This window comes from Pelmatolapia mariae, linkage group LG16_19 (assembly GCF_036321145.2).
Source record: "Pelmatolapia mariae isolate MD_Pm_ZW linkage group LG16_19, Pm_UMD_F_2, whole genome shotgun sequence".
NCBI lineage: Eukaryota > Metazoa > Chordata > Actinopteri > Cichliformes > Cichlidae > Pelmatolapia > Pelmatolapia mariae.
In genome coordinates, this window is record NC_086241.1 from 33,242,727 (window position 1) to 33,259,992 (window position 17,266).

Genomic DNA, 17,266 nt, shown 5'->3' on the forward strand with positions numbered 1-17,266 from the left:
CAGCCAGCACATTCTCAGATGAACCATTCTCCCCCTTCGTTAAATATTCAGCACGATGTCCCGCAGATCATCTCACATCCTCCAAATCTCAGTTTCAAAGATAATCGTCTGTCAGAGCCGAGGGTGTCCCGTGTAGTTCTCACTCAGTTCTGTGTCCTTCCTTCAAACAACAGAGATCCTAATTGCATTAATTAAGTAACCATGTGATCTTTTTTTTTTTTGCAGTTTGGCAACTTGACTGAGAAATGTTGTTATCCTTGAACACACTGACAGGACATCGTGTTCTCTGCTTAAGAGAACTTTACTGTTTCTCTGACTTACCTAGGATAGCCAGCACAGTGTTGTCTTTCAGGACCTCCATGGAACCTGAGCAGACGAAATAGATGGCCTGCAAGGCGTCTCCCTGCCGGATGAGGAACTCCCCTGGAGCGCAGAAGGAGGTCTTGATGATGAGGGAGAGGGAACGCAGGCAGCCCCTGCTGGCTGACTCAAACAGAGGCAGCTGGAGCAGCTCCTTGTTCAGGTGCATGGCGATATCAGCCCTCAGCTCATCTGGGAAGTCCTTCAGAAGCTGTGAAGTGAAAGTTCACACTGAACAGCTGGTCTTTACTTTAAAACAGCCTTCATATAGTTTTATACAAAAAATAACCCTTTGCCGCAGGCTTAAAGAGCCTCTCCAAACGTAAAAATGTGATAACCCCACAGAGAGTTTAAAGTACTCAGTGGGCATCTCAAATCACATGCAAGATCAGAGAAGCTTGTAAGACATGCTGAAATAATCTAGGACTACTCTTTTTTTTTACATTACTCAGGGTTGCTCGTGGTATATCAGGCCCTTCATTTTAGCATATTTACTTGCCTTGGGCAAATCTTTTCAAGCTGCAACGTATAAATAGATCATTCCAATAATCCTGATTTATTTATAATTGAGAAAATCTTAAAATTAAAGTCAGAGAAAAGTTCCAGATTTGACACCTTTTCCTAAAAGCACTGGTGACCTCTATGCTATTCTGTTTCTGTAGCTCACAGCTTTACCACCGACGTGTTAAAGTGTTGCTTAGGTGTAAGAACTGGGAGCTGAGCTGGCAAACTTCTCAGTGACAATGCGTAAAAATGGTTGTAATTCTTAAACAATTCTCACTAAAGTTTATGTAAAACGTGTTGTGTTCATTGCAAGATGAAAGTCTGCACTTCAGTCAGTTTGATTTAAAATCCACTCTTGTGGAGTATAAGAGGCTAAACCACAAAAAAATGTTTTTGTGCAAGAAATGATTTGACCTAATTGTATTCTCAGAGCAGGCTTTCATCTCAAGCTGTACATTGGACCCTGTTCTCAACTCAAGGTGTAGATAAAACTTCCAGCAGACAACAAGACGTCCAATGCTGAACTCTGGTTCCTCTGAACAGTGAAGCTGTTTAGTGGAGAGCATCTTTGAGCTTTCACTCTGGAGAACAGGCTATAAACTCTGTGTAAGCAGTGCAACATAAACAGCAGTTTTAAATCACTTATGCACACGCTCTTCTCACCTCACTAACGTCGATCCCGTTGTTGACCGACCACATAGTTTGGAAACACTCCAGCATGCGCTGCTCCAAAGCTTTGGGCAACCGATGGACTCTGATGAAGTCCTTCAGGTCCTTGGTGCGGGTGTGGTAAAGCGAGCGGCGCGAGTACATCCTCTGGATGATGGCCGTTACGTTGCCAAACACAACTGCATGCATCAGTGCTGGACACAGAGGAAAGGTTTCTTTATTGTTCTCGGTGCGCTTCTAGTTTGATACAGAATTAATTACTGCGGCTCGATTGGCTTCTTTCTAGAAGAGACCTCATTAAAGTCCCATAATACTTCTGCGCAGCAGGAAGCTTCATGGGATGTCTTTATAAGCCCTGAGAAGTTAAAAAGCACAGGGCTTAGAAGGACTTAGCTGCTCTAAAACCACTGTGAAGCACTGCCTAGAGTAGATTACGGTTTTCACAGAATGTCAGTAACACACTGCTGAAAAATAATCCCACTGTTCAGAAAACCTTTTATTTCTAATCAATGACAACTAAATTATTATTCCAAACAAACCCCAAAACAGCTCCAACCCCAGTGTGAGCATATTTGTTCAACAGTGCCACACACACAGGTTTGGTCTTAATGTGAGCACAGCTAACCAGCAGCTATCCCCAAAGACTGGAATCGTTTCATAATGCACTTTTCCTGAGGGAGCCACACAGCAGTTTCTCTTCCTAAAAGCAGTTTGAAAAGCTGCTGAAACAGCAGTCAGGCCACGGGGACACTTACACGGTCCACTGACAGCCAGACTAATGGCTTCATTTTATAAAGAAACGGGGTTCTTAAAAGGCTGAATTATCTCTAAGTTATAGCTCATAGTATCTGTGTGCAGCAGCTTACCACAAGAGAACATTAAACTATGTTTAAGGAAAACATTATAGAGATTAATGAAGCTGTGGTCTACTTTCACTGCTGTTACATTCAATCTAACAGCAATCTCCTTTAACGAAGGAGCTAGGATGCTAGCAATCAGGGAATAGTGCTATAACCAACCCGGCATATTATATAGGAACATGTGAGCTGAGTACGGCCTGGAAGTCCAGAGGTCAAAATGGAATATGATCTCTAAGGTGGTTGAGAATAACCAATGCTGTGGGACTTCCAGATACCAACAGGACAATTATAATGGTGGACGACAGCTGTAGTGATAGATGGGTGGCTATAACAAGTGATAACAACATCAGGAACAAGGAACACGGGAAGCTTGAGAAATACCAAGGGCTGAGAGGAACTAGAGAATATGAAGGTGAAGGCAACAGTGATCTCCGAGTTACTCAGGGCAGTGACCCCAAACTGAGCAAGTGGTTCATCTGGACACAGATCTCAGGAACGATATCAGAGATCTGTGTCCAGAAGAGCGCAGTCCTAGGAGCAGTAACAATACGGTACAGGACTCCTAGGTAGAGGACCCAAGTTTGAAGGATAAAGACCACCTCCAGAGCAAAAGGGTAATTTTAAAGTCAGTTTTTCCTGATTGTGTATAGACATGTCCTCCTTTAGGATGGGATAGGTAAAGTAAGGCAGTAAATAGCAAGGCAGATTCATGCTACTGTAGGCAGATTGAGAAGTTATGACATTTCCATAATTTGCAAAATGCACATATTAACCTCCATCACACAGTCAAAGTGTGCTGTCTAAGGTGCTGCAGTAGCAGACCTCTTTGAAAATAAGAATGAACAAATGCCTACTTGCTGTTGCAACAAACGGGCCACACGGTGGTGGAAAAAGTACTTTGATGATCTGATAGTAGCTAAAACTCCCTGTAACTCATCCCTTAATCGTTCTCCTGCCATCTAAGAGATACATGCAGACATCATTGGCTCAGAGCACACATGCACACTTAAATCAGCCTTTGTTAAAGTTACAGTGTTGCTTTCACTCGACTGGGAAATATAGATTTCATTTTTCTTTCTTGGACGACTGTTGGACACAGATTCTATCAGCTGTCTGCAGAATGTGTTTTCCCACCTATTAGCTGAGTGTGTGTGTCTGTATGTGTCTTTCAGTATTTACTTGCACAACTGCATGTGAGTAGTTATGGTTAATGTCAAGGTTTAACCCACTAAAAAGAAATGTGTGTGTGTGTGTGTGTGTGTGTGTGTGTCTGAGACATCTCCACACACTATTGTGTCCTCTGCCCATAAATTGCTGCATTTCTCTCGTGATAACCTTTCCAGTGACTCCATTTCTTTCCCGATTCTTCATTTATTGCTCTCTTCGTGAACATTCAGTTCTCTTCATTGCAGCCCAAGAGGACACGCATAAGAACACAGAGTTCAAACAAGTAGCACACTGTGAGTCGAACATATCTTTCATCTGTGATTAAGCTAGAGTAGATCCACTATTGAGCCCATGTACAACTGTTCAACAGGCTCAAACAAAAATGGAATCAAGAATAAGAAAGGCACAAAAATGGTAAAAGGTCATCAGAAAAACAGTAACTGTAGTAACAAAAGCAACAAAATAATATCACAGAGTAAATTTAAGATTATATTTAAAAGTATTTTGTGAGTAAAAGAGTTGATAAGTAATCTGGAGCCTGTACTTTGTAATGTGTAAATATCTTGGAATAGTTGTCAAAGGTTAAACATGAATAAATAAATGCATCACAATCAGGCAGGCTCCGGAAGTGCAGAAAACTGCAGTTCCTATAATGGCCACTAGAGTCACGAGTGGGTGATTTTTGATATGCCAGTAATTTTCAAACTAGTGTATTTTGAATTATTTTTCTTTTTTGGTTTATGAAGGATATGGATTATTAGGTGTTGTTTGACTTATGGAGTAAACCAAGCCAGAAAACATACTTTTAGCTAGCTACATTGACATAGACAGTGAAATTCAAATATTCCTTTGTAACACAGCTAGCAGCTAATGGCATTGCTAGATGGTGCTTTAAATCCTCGCTAAAAAGGAAAAAGAGAAAAAGAAAACAAAAACAAAAATAAAAATAAAAACAAACAGTGGTTAGCTAAAATGTCAAAACTCATGGCTTCAAAACAGCAGCAGCTACAGTTACAGTCCATGTACTGAGTACTGAGTGAAGCTCCTTTGCATCTTTGCCAACAGCAGGTCATAATCTACAGGCTGCGACCAATCATCAGTGTTTTGTTAAAGCTTGAACAATGCACAATTACAGCAACTAGAAATTAAGGTTGTGTGATTGTTAATCTAAAATAATTTCATTTTAATCAGCAGCTACACATCAACAGACAAAGAGTAAGAGACAGTCATTGTAACAGTTCATGACGAAAAGGCAAAAAATCCTCATAAATCATAAATTTAGCAAGTGTTTTTATGCACCATCACTTGTTTCTTTGAATCAAAATTTTCATTTAAATCTGCTCAGTACTTGTGATGCATCTTGAGAACAACAAAAGAATTTCATGGCCAAGCAAGTAATGAAACCTTTCAATCTGGAAAATGAGAGTAATGAGACAGTGAGTGAGAGGATTTGCATACGAGTTTGATAATCTATTATGTTTCACTGAAAAAAAGAAACACTTTTGAAACCAGGGATGGAACAAAATGTGTGCAGCTGTTTGTTTATGACTCACCCACAGCTGAAAAAGAGCTGAACGAGTACTTCAGGCCGAGAGGAGAATAAGAGCTTCAAACTCTGAGAGGAAGCACTAAGATGTGTGCACACATTCCTTACCTCCTATGAGCATGGTGCAGATGGAGAAGATCTTCTCTGAGTCTGTGTTGGCTGACACATTTCCAAACCCCACACTGGTCAGACTGCTCAGAGCAAAGTAGAGGGAGGTCACATAGCTGCTGCGCATTGATGGACCGCCGTCCAGCACACTGAAACTCCCACTCCCACCAGCTGTCCCAGATGCAGTCTCGCTTCCTGAAACATTCCCGTAATACTGGCTAGAATTCCAGGTTCCTTGCCCTGCGACCTCTGACCCAGACATGTTCCACTGACTGCTGTCGGCTGGAATGCTGCTGACCGTGGTGGGGAACAGCGTTGTCAGGGCAGCGGGGAAATACGGGGTACCCAGACGTTTGGCCAGCTCATGGAGCCAACCTGAGACAAAGAGTGAGAGAATACAATGAATTATAAAAGTCTTTTTATTCAGCTCAACTGCACTCAGCTGATATCTTTATCACCTAGGATAACTGAAACAGAATTAATCATTCTGTTACACTTTAAAAGTACAAAACTAGACATTGTTCTAGGGATGTACTGCACCACTGTACTGTACATCCCGTACGTTCCACCTCCTAAGTTTCCTGAGCATACATCAACTAGAATGAAACTGACTTTTTATGTAGAGAAAAATTATTCTGAAGTTGTTCTACAATTTGTAAATGCATTTTGTTGCAAATTGCTGCAATTCTGCCCATTTTTAATTCATAGAAGCTCTGCTTTTCTAACTTTTTTATACCCATATTACAGACATGTTGCCAGTTAATCTATTTAATTGCAAAATGGTCCTTCAGGGTTTTAAAAAAAACAAACTTTTCCAGCCATTTGTTGTCCCTGTCCCAACTTTTTGGAGAAGTGTAAATGCCGTCAAAAGAGATATTTTTAACGACATAGTAAAATGTCTGGTTTGGACACAGACATAGTTCACACAGCATTGATATATATACATATTCCCTATTAGACTCATCAGTGTATAAGAAAATGAGCAGGCTTACACAAGCCTAGACAGATGACAACTTATGACTTGCTTATTGTGTGAGAAATATGAGTGGAGCCTTTCTGGTGGCAGCAAAAGTGTTCAAGTGTAGCTTATCAGCCGCTGTCCAAGGTCCTGATTTCCCCTCACCTTCAAGCAGAGCAGACTGAAGTGGCTGAACCAAATCAAAAGTTGTCCTTCTACTCTGGGAACACTGACAAAATCTTTGACAAAAAGTATATATATATGTATATATATATATATATACATATATATATGGCTCAAAAGCGACTCGGCTACAAAGGCCAAAAGGAAGTAAAAGGAAGGAGGAAATCGATAAATGAATGTAAGGGGAAGGAGAAAGGAAGTGAAGGATAAATTATTGAAAAAAAAAAGCATTTGCAAGTGAATGAGTGGACCGGTGAAACCCAGCTGAGCCGCTGACAGCAGAATCGAAAGAAAGAAATACAGCAAGACAGGGAATATAAATAATACAACATGGATGCATCTATTCATTGATCTCTGGCATCACACGAAATCACGAAAAGAAGCTTTGACCTTCTGTGTGTGTGTGTTTGTGTGTGCGTTTGTGTGTGTGTGTGTGTGTGTGTGTGTGTGTGTGTGTGTGTGTGTGTGTGTGTGTGTGTGTGTGTGTGTTGGTTGTCAGGCAGGGAGACCAGCCTGTCAGAGTAAATAAGCAGAGGTGACAATTGAGCTGTGAGCAGAGTCTCAGTGAGGCAGCTAAAACAACCACATTAGAGGATTTAACACCTGAGTAGTTTCCTAATTACTTTGTCATTAGCACAACTTAACCTCTGCCAAACTGGGGGAATGGTAAGACATTACTTTGCATGCATAAGTATTTTTACCACATGGAAAGGAACATGGAAGCCATTACTATCATAAGCCTAGGTAGTGGACATCTTTTGACTTCCTTATTGTTGTGTTTATTGTAACCAGTTGACATGCATACAAGGACAAGTGTTTGTTTGTTCTTCAGCCAAGATTCTGAATGAGAAATATAAGTGGAGCCTTTGTGGTGGAAACAAAAGTGTTCATTTAGAGCTTATCAGCCACTGTCCAAGGTCCTGATTTCCTCTCACCTTCTACCAGAGCTGACGGAACTAGTGAGCTGTCTGTGGTCCTGAACTTCTGTCTCCTACCCAGTCAAAAGCTGCCTTTCCACTCTGGGAACTTGATCCTTTTGGTGGGAACTTCATCCTTTCAATCTTGAGTCTTTTAAGCTGCAAGTTAGAGTGCTGCGGGACAGATTAGTTCCAGCACAGCACTCATCATCCTTGGGCTGTTCCATACGTTTTCCTTCTGCAACCACTATTAGCAGCTGCTCACCCTGGATGATCCCATGTCTTGGAGATGCCCAGTCTGGCCATAACCATGTGGCCCTTGGTCAATGTCAAGCAACATCTGCAGACTGAGATCCACCGAGAGAGAATGACGGATCAAGTTAACACTAAAATGTCTTGTCTTATCACTATGTGTCATTAAAGGAGTTACAGCAGGACAGACATTGTGATTTTTCTAGTGGCTGTTGAGACCATAGACAGTATAAAATATCACACATTATGGTAAATGGACTAGAGCACTTTATAAAGCATGCTTCATTCAAGTGCTGTCTATGTAACACTCACATAGATTCATGCTCTGATGGTGCATCAGAGAGCGACTTGGGCTTCAGTATCTTGCCTGGAGACTGGAGCAGCCAGGGATTGAACAACCAACCATCTGATTAGTAGATAACCTCCTGAGCCACAGCTAGCCCAAAATAAAAAGAAGACTCTTGGTTCCATACGCAGCATGTTATAGTGTATGTGTGGTTCTGGTCTGGGACCTCATTACCAGAAGAGCAGAATGAAAAAGGGAAAAATCATGAAAAATAACTGCTGGTGACAGCTTTGCAAGTACCTAATTGAAATTTTAGCACATTTAGTACAACATCCTGAAAGGGTGCAACATTTAGCTCCCATAGTTGGCAAAGGACCTAAATTAATTCATCACAAGCTTCTTCTAAAACCTATAGACTTCTCTAAAGCATATAGCATACTCTCTGCCAACCCATATCATCATCTTTGTTTTCTATAAACTAGCTTTTGTTTGTGTGTGTGGTGACTGCTGCTCCACCTCAGGCTATAGGGACAGACATTGCTCAACTCAATTATTGAGAGACTTGCAAACAAAAAGTGGGGGTCTCCTAAATTCCAGCAAACTGACTGACAGAGTAGTCCAGTGTATGTACATGCTGATACCAGTGCTCTATTGTGAATCACAGTTGGTGTCACATAAAGGTCAGACTGACAGGCTCTGTCTGTCTGAATAGTGAGTGGAGAGGCTGATGACATGAACTGACCACAATGTTACTGTTTGTCCTTATGCTGAAAAGATAAGTGCAGGTAGGTTGGTAAGAATCACTCAGAAAGATAGGGAGGGAGGAAGAAATGAGAAAATGAGGACAATACTAACCAGAGAAAGGTCCCCAGCCTGGAAAACCTGCCAGTTTGCAGCATTTTATACATAATGTCTGTTTGTGTGTGTCTGTGTGATGCTTAGAAAACAAAACGAAAGACACACACACACACACACACACACACACACACACACACACACACGCACACACACACACACACACACACACACACACGCACAACTCGGTCTTTGCCCCCGGTCAGAGTTGGAAAAATTACAGTTTGATCCCCTTACCCTTGGAAACTGCCAGTCTGTCTGTACATCTTCACAAGTTTATCAGATTGCAAGCCGGGGTTTCACGTCGCCCGCGGGATTCAAGTTTCTGTGTCTTATTAAAAGCATCGGTCGTGCTGAAAACGAAGGCACACGCAGTCGTATTTCTGCATAGCTGCCTCTGTGCCTTTCTTCCTAATACAATATTACTGTTATTGCTTTGCAACGGATAGGTATTTTATCACAGATCTGTCTTTGGAGCAAGACAAGTTAGGTGAGTGCTCAAATAGTTAAAGTTGAATGAGGATGAATTTAGATTTTTCTTTGTCATTACTGCAAAGTGGATAAACAATGAGACAAGATCTTATTTAAATTTCCATTTGGGAAGCCTAGAATAATCTCCTGAGGACAGTGCTTACAGTGTAATTGAGTAGAGCACAATTGTCATTATGTGTGTGAAACACGTAATGACAGTTAAAAACTGTTACTGAAAGCTTTCCACACACAGGAAATGGGCCGTTAACTTGCTTCATGGAGAATTTTTCCAGCCTGATTAACACCATGGCATCAAGTGAATATTATCATAAAAGCAGCTTCCCTGTCTGAGATAAAGAATAAATATACTTTATCTTTCTTGTACAACGTTAAAATTAGAGGATTCCATGTCTGCTGGTTACCCTAGTACAGAGACAGCTAGCCTGCCTCTGCCTACCCAAGGCAACTGTCAGTGGTTACAAACAGCTAAATGTAAAGGCTTAAGACATTGGATGGCTGTGGCTCAGGAGGTACAGCAGGTCATTTTCTATTGGGAGAATTGGTGGTTTGACCCATGGCTGCTCCAGTGTTCATCAGAGTGAAAAGGGTAGACAGAAAGCACTGAGCTGGAAAATGGACTGCTTCTTATATAGTGCTTTTTCTCAACAACATACAACATGCCTCAGTTACCCATTCATTTATGCACTTTTTTTCTACATTAAAAAGCTTTCTGCCTAACATTCACACTCTGATGGACGCTTCGGGGGGAAACTCTGGGTTAGTATCTTGCCCAAGGATATTTGCAGACTGGAACAGCCAGGTTTCAATTTGCAAAGCTGGACCTCATCACACCACAGATCTAAATACGACCCTTACGCCGATGTTTGTGAGAAGGTGCAACAGTTTGGATGATAAATGGACTGGTTCTTACATAGCACTGTTCTACTCTATCTGAGCACACAAAGCACTTTACACAACTTGCCTCATTCACAAACGTGCGCACAAGCACTTTTTCCTATGCTGTTTCTGACATTTACTTCATACTCTGATGGATGCATCAGAGAGCAACACGGGGTTAGTATCTTACCCAAGGATATTTGGCAGACTGGGATCAAACCACCAACCTTCCAGTTAGTAGGTGACCTGCTCTACCACCTAAGCCACAGCCGCTACTACATTATGTAGCGCTTGAGTAGAAAAGCACTGTAACAACCAGTTTACCGTCTACAGATGCAGGAACCATTCTTTACAATTACCAATACAGTTTGCTTTTTCATATCTCTGTTTTTCTGAATATATATCTTTGAGCTTGCTCATCTTGTTGCAGAAGCCTTCTTCCCTTTTAGTGTGTTCTGTTAATATTCTATTTTTAATACATGGCTGTAACATCACACCCTCAACTTACCATCAAAGGTATGTGTAAACAAATGCACACTAATGGAACAATTATTAAGTACACATCGTTCGTACTGTGTTGGACCACTTTTGCCTTCAGAACTTCCTTGTCTCTTCATGGCATAGGCTCAGTAACGACCTGGAGGTATTCCTCTGAGAGTTTGGTTCATGTTGACATGATAGCATCACACAGGTGCTGCAGATTTCTTGGCTGCATCCACTGAGATCTGGTGACTGTGGATGCAATAATGGATTGCATTTATATAGCGCTTTTCGAGATCCTTAAAGCGCTTTACAATTCCATTATTCATTCACTCTCACATTCACGGAGGCAAGCTACAGTTGTGGCCACAGCTGGGGCAGACTGACAGAAGCAAGGCTGCCATATCGCGCCATCGGCCCCTCTGGCCAACACCAGTAGGCAGTAGGTGAAGTGTCTTGCCCAAGGACACAACGACCGAGACTGTCCAAGCCGGGGCTCGAACCGGCAACCTTCTGATTACAAGACGAACTGCCAACTCTTGAGCCACAATCACCCCGAGTACAGTGAACTCATTTTCACAGTCAAGAAACGAGCAGGATGAACAGGAAGTTCATCCTCCAGTGTGGATGACTTTAAACAATTCCGTGATGTGAAAGACTAATGACTGTTATGAGAAACACTTGTTTGCAGTTCTTGCTATCAAGAGTGGCACAATCAGTTATCAGTTATTATGTTGAAGGGGTAATTACTTTTTTACTTAGGGCCAGGTAGGTTTGGATAACGTTGCTTCCTTAATAAGTCATAATTTAAAAGTGCATTTTGTATACACTTGTGTTATCTTTGTGTAATATTAAAATTTATTTGATGATCTGTGACTGTGACAAATCTAGTAAAATACAAGAAATCAGGAAGAGCACCAATACTTTTTTTTCACAGCACAGCACATGTTTCTAAAGTCCAATCACTGTGGTAATCTCAGCGAAGTCCCTTTGCTTTGTGTTCTTCATACATCAACACTAAAAGTAAAATTGCATGTGGGTCCCCATTAGGATAAAGGATTGTGTGAGTGTGTGGGACTCTACCCTTAGGCTCATACTGTTAACTAGTCATTATGTGACATACTGCGTTATTATTTTTTAATAAATCTAACAAGTATTATGTGATACATTGCAGTTTTTTGAATAACGACCCCAACACTCACACTCGTGACATAACTAGTTGAACAAGTCAGGAAGTCCAATGAAATTTAATAGAGTAGAAGTACAAAGTAATATAACACAGAAACGTACACCTAACACAAAACTTAAACTTGAGTAAAACAGTGACTGAGTTAATCTACACAGATGCTTTCTAGAGATGAAAAAAGGGTGAACTAACCTATGTCTGATGATCCTTGGCTCTCAATCTCCCTTCGACCTATGAAGTACCAGACACACGCCATCCAGTGGGCCAGCAGGGCGAACATGGACATCAGCAGAGTCAAGACCACAGCACTGTACTGTGAGTAGCGCTCCAGCTTCTGCAGCAGCCGCAGTAACCGAAGAAGCCGGACTGTCTTCAACAGGTGGACGCCAAAGTACTGCACAGAGATACAGGCAATCTCAGCGCTCTGGCAATATTTCATTCACTGTATTTCTTAAATCAAATGAATCATTAAGAAAGGTTGATACTCAGTAATGTGGGATACTGTATATAATACACATCATTTATTCAAACAGTTGGTAGTTTTACTCAAAAGTTGGAGCTTTAATGGATTCACTCACATGAAATCAAACATTTTTTAATCTTTATATACAAATATATATATGTATATATGTACATATATATGTGCGTGTGTAATCAGTTCATCTTTTTTTGTTTGTGAGACATGCAGTGTGTGGACCGTCATGAGACATGTTGGTGTTGTTGTGGTGAATTCACATGGGAGCTTGTTACATTATGCATTCATGTTCCCTTTAAAAAAAAGCTCACTTCCTTCACTGTGTTAGTGCTGAAAATGAATGGAAACTGAACAATATGTCAATATTCAAATATTTAACTTTACTATTGGGGTTTAAATTACGTAGGCTGATTTGTCACACTGTTTGATTCTCGGTTCTGTTGGTGTGGTCACACACAAATGTCAACAGACAGAAACACACACACACAGTAAGACACAGGGGAGACTCACCACGCTGACATTGAAAGCATACAGCAGGTCAAAAGGCAGGGCGGCAATGAGATCAACAAAGAGCCAGGTGGTGACGTAGTGAACGCAGATGGAGCGGGCGTCGTAGACGACCTGACCCGACGTGCTCACAAATGTAGTTCGAAAGTTCAGCACTATGTCTGCAGAGGACAACAACAACAGCAGTAATCAAGTGTCACTTAAATTACAGCGATGCATGGTAAACACACAGCTACTTTTCAATGAGTCATATACACACAGCATGCATGGGTTACTTTAAATAAAAATAACAACACAGTATTAAAAAACAATTTATGCACTTTATTTTCAAAGGGGTATCTTTGCTGGGATGTCAGCAACAACCAGTTGTTGCTACCTGATATTAAAAGCTCCATTCCCTTTTATTGTGAGCAAAAATCACTTTTAGTTTACAGTGGAGTTGAGAGGTAGTCCAGAATCAATGTGGCTCTATAGCCCCAAATGTAAATGTCTTGGGGTAAAGATACTTTTATGGTAGTTTTCATCATGTTTTTCAAATAAAAGTGTGTTGCTTCCATTACAGGGATATTTTGTTTTTTTTTAACACACCAGATTCAGATGGTCATTAGTTGTTTATTTTTAAAGGTACAGTTTTTAAAACATCACCACTATATGTCCAGTTTTATACCCCTCAAGTGCATAATCCATCTATAGTGGCTAGTGAGCCGAGAGAAATCGAAGACATAAATAGCCACACCCAGCATTTCCTCCTAACAGCCGAGGGCGGCTGGCAGGTTTGTGTGTCAAAACATTTTTGCGCACAATATATTTTCACATATTTAAACAATATCATTACTTGGCAATAAATCAGGAATAAAAAACAGACCAATAATTTGCAGTATTTTCTCAAGTTTATCCCCAGAGTCAACTCTGGCTGCCGTTCATCTGCAGTTAGTGTAGGCTGTCAGTCTGCTGTTACCTCAGGTGTTAATACACTAAGGAGGCTGTAAAACGGGTAGATGAGTAACTGAAGCTCACCTCTGACTGATAAAGTAGCTCTAATATTGTTGGACTTGGATGCTTAATGAATAAACTCTCATGCAATGTGAGAATATAATCAGACTGTTTATTAGAGGGATCCATCCAGCTACTATAGGGCGGGAGGTGGGGTACACCCTGGACAAATTGCCAGTCTGTAACAGAGGTCTAAAAAAATAAAAACATGATATAGTTATTGCTTTTTTTCTTTTAGACAAATTACTCATAAGATATTTGTGAAAGCTATGCTATATGTATGTGTGCATGTCTAGAAGAAGGTGTAAGAAATTATTTTAGCCATTTCAGCTCCATTCACAGTTTTTCACTGAGGTCTCACGAGTGTCCCCGGTGTGCCCCCTGCTGAACTGTCACCAGTTTCTGTGGATTGGTAATAACAGGAATTTGCTTGTCTAGATTGGCTAGGTGATTACTCAGTGCATCATCGACTTCTCCTTAATTGAACGGACATCAGCAAAGTGCAATAGAAACCAGCTCACTCTCTCAGGGTAAGTGATTTTCTAGCTGTAGGGCATTTTGAACAACCAGGGGAATTTCAAGATGGTTTCTGATGACTTGTTTCCAGAAGAACCACAACATACAGCTAAACGCAGCAACTGCACCACCCAGTCCTTCAAAGTATGATATGATCCTATTCAAAGAGCCAAGGCTTTGAAGCTTGCTGAAAAAAACAGACGAGGACAACACGAATAAAAAAAGACAAACAGTCATGATTAGCTCTTCAATGTCTGCTCTATGATTTAAATTTTACTGCATGGTATTAAGGAACGAAATGAATGAATAAAAGGTGTCCCGGCAGACGATTTCAATCCACTATTGTTTGCTGGTGAATGTATCAATAAATAGGCACGGCCTATTAGTCCTAATAAATGGGATATCGACTGACAGGAGTCAGACATTTAACTGCGGGTGGCTCGTGTAATTTCATTACGGAAGTTTATTGATGGAGAGCTTGTGTTCACTCTTTCCCATTAACACAAATCGTCCGCTGAAGAGCACTCGTGTAAGTTTCCTGCAGTTAGGGTGGACAAGACCGAGGACAAAGAGGCCTGTTGTTTTCTGGGAAATGACTTAACAATCAGATGTAATGGCTTATTGTGGAATGGCTCATATCCTTTTCCCTGCAACATTCATCATTAAAAACTTTTATAATGAGAACTTCTATTAGGAGTCACATGCCTATCAGACTTCCCATCAGCAGACAGTTAATATAATCAAAAAGAATTTTGCAACAATTACACTGCCAGTAAAACTTTCTTTGCACACCCACTCATTCAGGCCATTTTCTTTTTGTTTCTAAACACCTAAAGAGATTTCTTAAGCTGGCCTAATGTGTTTTTCCTCATTTGCTGTTACAACTGTTCATATTGAATTTGAATTTATTGAATTTATTGAACAAGGCCAGAGTTTCAAAAATGAGGTCAGTGAATGTTCAAGTATCCCAAAAGCTCAGGCTTCACTTTTATTTTCACACAATTTTGTTTATTTTCTTTGATTTTTATAATGTCAAAGAGAGAGCATAACCCCAATACAGTCGTCTCATGTACACAGCTTTGAGTGTGTACGCAGCACACCCACCCACATTTGTTCAAACCCTCTGAGAGGGGGAAGAAATCTGCCTTGAAATGATGGTGGCTGATAGGTGGAGAAGACTAAATGGTTTGTGTCAGAGATGGACTGTTAAGAGGTTGTGTTAGAGTATCAGGTGTCAAAAGTAGAAGTATAGACACATGTGTTAAAAAACACAACAGTAAAAGTGGATGTACTGATTCAACTTCTTTATTCAAGTAAAAGCGAAAAACTACAAGCTCTGAAATGTAGTGAACCTATCAAAGTAGCTCTTTGCAGGACAGCTATTTCTATATGCAGCTAACTGAACTAATGTGGAACATTAGAAGAGAAAAGGAAGATTCTCAACAAAAGCACAGCTACATTGTAGATGGGTTAGTTTGCCACACATAAACAAGAACATGCAGTTAAAGCTGAATGCAGCAGATGGAGGAACCCTAAGATCGGTTGTAGTGGCTCAGAGTGTGGAAAAGAATTGCAGCTCACAATGATTTCTATTGTGGGCTCCAGTAGATTTTCTTAGTGTAGCTGACCTGTGCTGCTGCTGCTACTCTTACTGCTCTTTGTGGGTGAATGAATTCAATAAGATGTAAGCAGATGAGCTATCTTGGCTGATTTCCATCCTCTATACGTGCAGTATGCTGTTTATATGCTGCCTTTACACTAGAAAGAATTTAAGTTGGTTAAAAGGTGGAAGTTAGTGAATAACACCAGCTTAAATTTAAATTCGTGTCAACTCACTCTGATGAAGAACACGTCAGCTGCTGTGCACCAGTGCATTACTGTAAACTGACCACAGTACGGCATGCTAACCTGTTTATCCTGCACTAAACTGCAGAGTGTTTTCACCTGATCTCTGAATAACTGAAAGTTCAGTATGTTTTGCAGGACATTTCACAATATTTAAAGCTCCTATATCTGAGAAAATGAGGACATTATAAGCGTTAAATTTTCTAGTTTTTCAAATGTGATATCTGCTGAGCTGATACCTGTCACTTTAAAGCGTCACTCCATTTATAAATCAGTCCGTGTGTAGAGGATGAACTGAAGGCCTGCACCAAGGCCCAGTAAAAGAGAAATGTGAATAATGCAAAGCTATGCTAGCAGAGGCAGCAAATAAAGCTACAGAGCAGATAATGAGGATACTAGGTAGTTCATACAACAGGTGGCAGTTTTCAGCAGTCCACTGGTGGTATTTTTTTGTAGTTTAAGCCTCCGCTCTGCTGTGTCAAGGTATTTTTTTGGTATACAGGAAACAGAGCTCAACTGCTATTGTATTAATTCATATTATGGCAAGTCCATCGTTACTTTATCAATTTAGGTCAGGACAGAAGAACTCTTAAAGTTTCTTCCAAAATGATCAGTTGCTGTAAGGACACAGACTCTCATGAAGACAAAACAAGACTACCAGCTCCCTTTGCTGCAGAGTTACCAGCCTCAGAATCAAATCAACAATTAACAGTCTCTCATATTCATCAGTGGCCTCATTAATGCTTGACAGACTCTAGGCAGCGCACACATTTTATTTTATTAGCTTTTTGGAAGAGACTGGGAATCAGGCCATTAAGCTTATAAGGCTACTAAGAAAACCACGGCTGAGGGAGACCAGGAAACACAAGGAATGGAAACTAGACCAGTGGAAGTCTAGACTCTCCTCCAAAAAATTCAGTGTGAGCTTCTTGATTTAAGATGCTGTATTTTATGAGATGTATCTCAAATCCCAGCAAGTGTCAACAGAAAATTGAGGCGAAGCTCTGAAAGACTGTAGAAAGACTTTGCTGGAGATTGTTGGAGATGTTTTCAAAATTCAAAGCACAACTTAACCCCTACAACCTCCACAACACCCTACTGAGACACAGTTTCTTGTCTAGTTTGAGTGAGACCACCATCATTTTTCAGGAGCAAAATGAGCCAAAAACACATTTCTTTTGACCAAGAAGCAGACTGACAGAGTGATGAGTTAGACTACAGAGTGAAGGAA

At 40.7% G+C, this 17,266-nt stretch overlaps 1 protein-coding gene across 1 annotated transcript in view; it reads right to left on the minus strand.

Moving 5' to 3' along the window:
* The window catches only part of kcnh3 (potassium voltage-gated channel, subfamily H (eag-related), member 3), a 196,396-nt gene that overhangs the window by 29,312 nt on the left and 149,818 nt on the right, over positions 1-17,266 (minus strand). The window contains exons 6-10 of the mRNA XM_063498310.1: positions 12,685-12,842; positions 11,892-12,093; positions 5,215-5,589; positions 1,528-1,727; positions 322-571 (exon numbers count right to left, since the gene is read on the minus strand). Of these exons, the coding sequence (XP_063354380.1) occupies positions 322-571; positions 1,528-1,727; positions 5,215-5,589; positions 11,892-12,093; positions 12,685-12,842 (1,185 nt within the window). The remainder of the gene's footprint in view (positions 1-321; positions 572-1,527; positions 1,728-5,214; positions 5,590-11,891; positions 12,094-12,684; positions 12,843-17,266) is intronic.